General features: G+C 32.2%; 1 protein-coding gene across 1 annotated transcript; it reads left to right on the top strand.

Moving 5' to 3' along the window:
• Positions 1–408: 408 nt before the first annotated feature.
• LOC131638376 (E3 ubiquitin-protein ligase MIEL1-like) lies at positions 409–3461 on the top strand. The gene is made up of 12 exons (XM_058908937.1): positions 409–564; positions 684–771; positions 867–923; positions 1055–1087; positions 1178–1255; positions 1384–1427; positions 1517–1557; positions 1873–1955; positions 2056–2147; positions 2238–2307; positions 2632–2673; positions 2983–3461. The coding sequence occupies exons 1-12, from the start codon at positions 515–517 to the stop codon at positions 3106–3108; spliced, it is 804 nt and encodes a 267-aa protein (XP_058764920.1). The 5' UTR covers positions 409–514; the 3' UTR covers positions 3109–3461.
• Positions 3462–5180: the final 1719 nt, after the last annotated feature.

Below are 5180 nucleotides of genomic sequence, written 5' to 3' on the forward strand. Positions count from 1 at the left end.
ATATATCCAGCACACATAAGATTCAAGATACATATTTTTGATATCTATATTTTATATTTTTTATGGACTTTAAACTAATTTAGACGTTGAAATATTAATCTTGCATGTCCTCCCACACTACCGATCTTCAGTGCAAATTCTACTAAATCATCAATCAACATGTCCACAGTTACTATTGCATTTCTTTAGAATATAAGAAATATTTTTTAAAATAACTATAGACACATATATATATATATATATATATATATATATATATATATATATATATATATATATATATTGAAAATAATACTTTTTCAATAATCAATAGGGAGAGAATGAGAGGATAAAGTTTATAGATTTTGAATATTTAACCAATAAAATTCTATGAAATGATTAAAATAATAGATGATGATAATGGCTTGGGCCTTTATTATTACAATTCTGGATCAAGACAAACTATTCTCAACACCAAACCAAAATCCAACAAAACTCCCATCTCCGCCTTCCTTTCTCCTCCCATCCAAACCTCATGGAAGGCTCTGCAGTTGAACGTCTGGATTTCGGGAAGATGGGATATGGGTACTTCCTTCTCCTTCCATTTTTTTCTTCGAAGTTTTTTACTTTTATTCATTTAGATTTCAATTTCATTTTTTTACGCCTTTTCATTTTCTGGGTATTTGATTTTCATTGATATACAGGTGCAACCATTACAGGAGAAGATGCAGGATTCGTGCTCCTTGTTGCAATGAAGTTTACTCATGCCGTCATTGTCATAACGAAACAACTGTATGTCTTCTTCAGTTTCGTTAACTTTTCATCTTAAAAATCTTGTCTTTTTTATTTTTTCTGATCCGTGTCTCTGTTATTTCTTTCATTATTAGAGCATGTTGAAAAACCCTATTGATCACCACGAACTCGTTCGGCAGGATGTTGAACAAGTAAGGATAAGGGCACCCTTGGTTTTTGTTTTTCATGATTTATCAATTATTGTGCTATTTTTCATGAGGTTATGATAGATGATGATGATAAGTCTCATGTGGTTTTTGTTTGTTACTTGTTGTTTTTTCAGGTTGTTTGTTCCGTTTGTGACACAGAGCAACCAGTATGTAACTATCTATTCAAAGCTTGATTTGAATAGATTGTGTGTTTTTGGATTCTTTTCTGATTGTTGTTTTTAATGTTTGTTTTGAAGGTTGCTCAAGTTTGCACTAACTGTGGTATTAAAATGGGAGAATATTTCTGTGATATCTGCAAATTCTTTGATGATGATGTAATGATTTACAGAATAAATCTGTAGTGTCTAGTTTACGTTTTTCCTTTCCGTTAAGATTGTTAATTAATCTTAATGGTATTATCTTCTATTTGATGCTTATTATTGTTGTTCACTTCATTCCTCAGACGGGAAAACAACAGTTTCATTGTGATGATTGTGGGATCTGCAGGTACATTAGCTTTATCCGAGTAAAACAGTTTCTTATGTTACGCAAATTTATGAGATGCAACTAATTTTGGTTATGTAATTTGGTAACAGAGTTGGCGGAAGTGAGAATTATTTCCATTGCAAGAAGTGCGGTATGCATTCATCACTAGGCTTTCATTTTGTCGATATTGTTTATTTTACATTTTCTTTTTTTCTTTCTTTTAAAATTAGTTTATCATTGTGACACCAGATTTTACATTTGTTTTTTCTTTTCCAGTTAGCTTGTTATTGTGACACCAGAAGTTTAAAAACACTATTGCGAACTGAATTTAATAACTGGCTGTTTAATTTCTGTTTTGTATTTGTTAGTTACTAGCGATTCTCATTAAAACATATGAATTTGTCTTATCTTTTTAGCTTCCGAAATAATTTTCTTATATTACAAACCTATTGTTCCATTTTGACAGGCTCTTGTTATTCAATTGCTCTGCGTGATAATCATTTATGCGTGGAGAACTCCATGAGGCATCATTGTCCAATTTGTTATGAGGTGCATATTTTTCCTTCCTTTCTTTATATCGGGGGTTTTCATTTAAACAACAAAGTGAGAAGCACGAGAGTATTCTGATGTAAATTCTGTGTTGTTACAGTACCTTTTTGACTCATTGAAAGACACTATTGTTATGAAATGTGGTCACACAATGCATGGTGAATGTCACCATGAGATGTTAAAGCACAACAAGTGAGTTTATGCAAACTATATGGCAATTATTTGGTTTATGAAAACATTTATCTATGCTTAGATAATTACTAGAAATGGTTCATGACTCAGGTACTATTGTCCCATATGTTCCAAGTCTGTGATAGATATGTCTATGACATGGAAGAGAATTGATGCAGAGGTAGTTGATTAAATTAAATCATTGCTTTCAGTTGGTTTCTAGTATGTTTTAATCAATGTTTCGAAAACCGAACCAAACCGTTCAACCAAATGAAAGCTTGAGCAGTACTTTATACAATTTGATTGTTTTGACAATTCGGTCACAGTTTCATTCAGGTTTGAACGGTTTAAGGAAGTTGAACCATACTCCACAAGTCCTCTCGGTTCAATTTTCAATTTGGTTTTTAATTTTTATGCTCCACAATTATTTGTTCAAGAATAATATTTGTAGAAATGCTCTACACTACAATTGTAATTTCTCACCGATTTATTTTTACTGTTTTAGATTGAAGCAACCACCATGCCTGATGATTATCGTAATAAAAAGGTAAACCTACACTTGTAGAAATGCTTGTTTAACATATGCTATCTCTATGTATCTCCATTTCATCAACAACTATTAAAATCTACATATTTGACATGAAACATGCTTCTGAGGTTGAACAATATTGTCAATCACGGCGGATTGCATAACTATGATATAATGCTATAGGTTGCTATAACTGCGGCTTGACTTCACTCTGTACTAAATAAACAGTGTATTGCACAATAATAGCGATTTGTTCAAATTCTGTTATACATAGGCCTTATGGTTTGATTAAACAATTTGAGAAAACTAACGGGCATAGGATTGCAGGTTTGGATACTCTGCAATGATTGCAACGATACAACTGAAGTTTCCTTCCATATTGTTGGACATAAATGCGTTCACTGCAGTTCATATAATACTCGCATGATTGCTCCTCCCGTTCTTCCGCAATAGCCAAATTCTCGCCGTTCAAGAAACAAGTCTTTCTCCAGAACACAGCTTTTGTAGAGCCTCATTTAGTGCATAATCAAGATTAGTGGTGTATTGTGTATACCCTTGAATTTTTCTTGGGTTATTATTCTTCTCCGACTTATGGAGTCGGTGTTTGTGTCATTAGACTATTATAAACGTCGACGTATACTAAATATACCGTAGGGGGAAAAAGTTTACCCTTCATGAGTTTCTGGTAATTGTGTTGTATACTTTCTGTTGTTGTATTGATTGATATTGGTGGATGGATGGATTGGTTTGTATTTGTCATTGAATTTTATCTACAAAACTCAAACATCAACTTTAATATTTTCTAACTTTTATATGACTGATATTTTTTATTTGATGCTTTTATTTGATGCTCCTCAAACATTGAATCTGAATAATTTATAAACCACTCGAGAATTATACCCATGTTTATTTGCAGAAAACATGATTTTTTTATCGATAAATTAATTTGTTTTATTATGACTCTTCTAAATTCTAAATGCCACAATTAAAAAAAAGTTTAACAAAAAAAATTATTGAGACTAAGTTGTGATATTCGATTCAATTTGAGTTTCTACCAAATAGTATAAAAATTTATATTGAAATGATTTTTTTTTTTTAAATTAGTTATTATTGATGAATTTAAGTCATTCAAAACACGTATTTTGAGATATTTTTAAATCCTTGAAAATTAATTTTGATGATTAATTTTATGTTTGTAATTATCTTAAATAATTATTTTGCTATGAAATAATAGGTGTTAATGTCATTGTTCTATTGTGGAAAACATTTAAATAATCACCTTTTAAAAAAACAAATGCCAAAAAAATTTTTTTTGGAGAAATTTACCAAAGTGTCTAGGTTTGGTAGGTCCCTTGGAGTAGGAGCCATATCAAATGGCGTCTATGTATTTTTTAAGGTGTCTTCCCTCCATTCCTTATTATAAATAAAATTCCATTTTTTAGATACATTGAATAATTAATGTATTAGGACTATATATAGTCTAGATACATTAATTATTCAATGTATCTAAAAAATGAAAATTTGCTTATAATAAGGAATGGAGGGAGTATGCGCCATTTCAAATGGCACCAATGTGTAGTCCTAATTAGAGTAGCCATTTAAAATGATATATATATATATATATATATATATATATATATATATATATATATATATATATATATGAATTTTTTTAAGGATTATATGTAACGAACGATAGTGGAAGAAAAGTCGGAAACAAACGATTTCATTAATTTAAACTGACGGATACATTGGAAAATTAAAATACAGAAACGACAAATGATAAAGAGAAAATTAAAATACGATTAGTGTCTGTCATCACCGTAACGCCCGTCGGTTCCGCATCTAGGAGCGCATATATCACGTTGAGGACGTGTACGGCGAGCCCCACCCTTTCCTCTTTGTGGTTTCTGTTGTGTTTGTGTGGATGGGCCTGGAAGTGTTCCGTCAATGATTTCGGTGTCAAGGAAATCGTCAAGGCCACCGTAGCATCCCGGAAGCCGACAATTGGGAGGAGTCATACAAAAATCTTCCACGTTACCTAACTGCGCTTCAAACATATGCTCCTGACACCGTTTCTATTCTAGAGACATTGCAAGCGCATGCCCCGGATGGAACTCGTGTCCAAGGAAATGGAATATTCCATCGCCTTTTCTGGGCTTTCCAATCTTGCATACAAGGGTTTGCATATTGTAAACTGATACTGCAAATCGATGGAACTTGGTTATACAGTAAATACAAAGGAACCATGTTGATGGCTGTTGCACAAGATGGAAACAAAAATATATTTCCAATAGCATTCACAATAGTGGAAGGTGAAACTGCCGCAGATTGGAGTTTCTTTCTAAGGAATCTCCGAGAATATGTTGCTCCTAAATCTGATCTTTGTTTAATCTCTGATAGGCATGCTTCCATTGAAAGTGCTTACAACAATCCAACAAACGGATGACAACATCGAGCATCAACGCATGTATACTGTATTCGACATATTGCCCAGAACTTCATGCTGGAGATTAAGGATAGGC

The sequence above is a fragment of the Vicia villosa genome, unplaced genomic scaffold, assembly GCF_029867415.1.
Source record: "Vicia villosa cultivar HV-30 ecotype Madison, WI unplaced genomic scaffold, Vvil1.0 ctg.002294F_1_1, whole genome shotgun sequence".
NCBI lineage: Eukaryota > Viridiplantae > Streptophyta > Magnoliopsida > Fabales > Fabaceae > Vicia > Vicia villosa.

What these genes read in the sequence shown, in the direction of transcription:
- LOC131638376 (XM_058908937.1), top strand. Translation starts at nt 515, where the DNA reads ATGGAAGGCTCTGCAGTTGAACGTCTGGATTTCGGGAAGATGGGATAT. An exon ending in ATTGTCCAATTTGTTATGAG is followed by an intron (nt 1,956 to 2,055) that starts GTGCATATTTTT and finishes GTGTTGTTACAG; the next exon opens with TACCTTTTTGACTCATTGAA. An exon ending in ATGATTATCGTAATAAAAAG is followed by an intron (nt 2,674 to 2,982) that starts GTAAACCTACAC and finishes ATAGGATTGCAG; the next exon opens with GTTTGGATACTCTGCAATGA.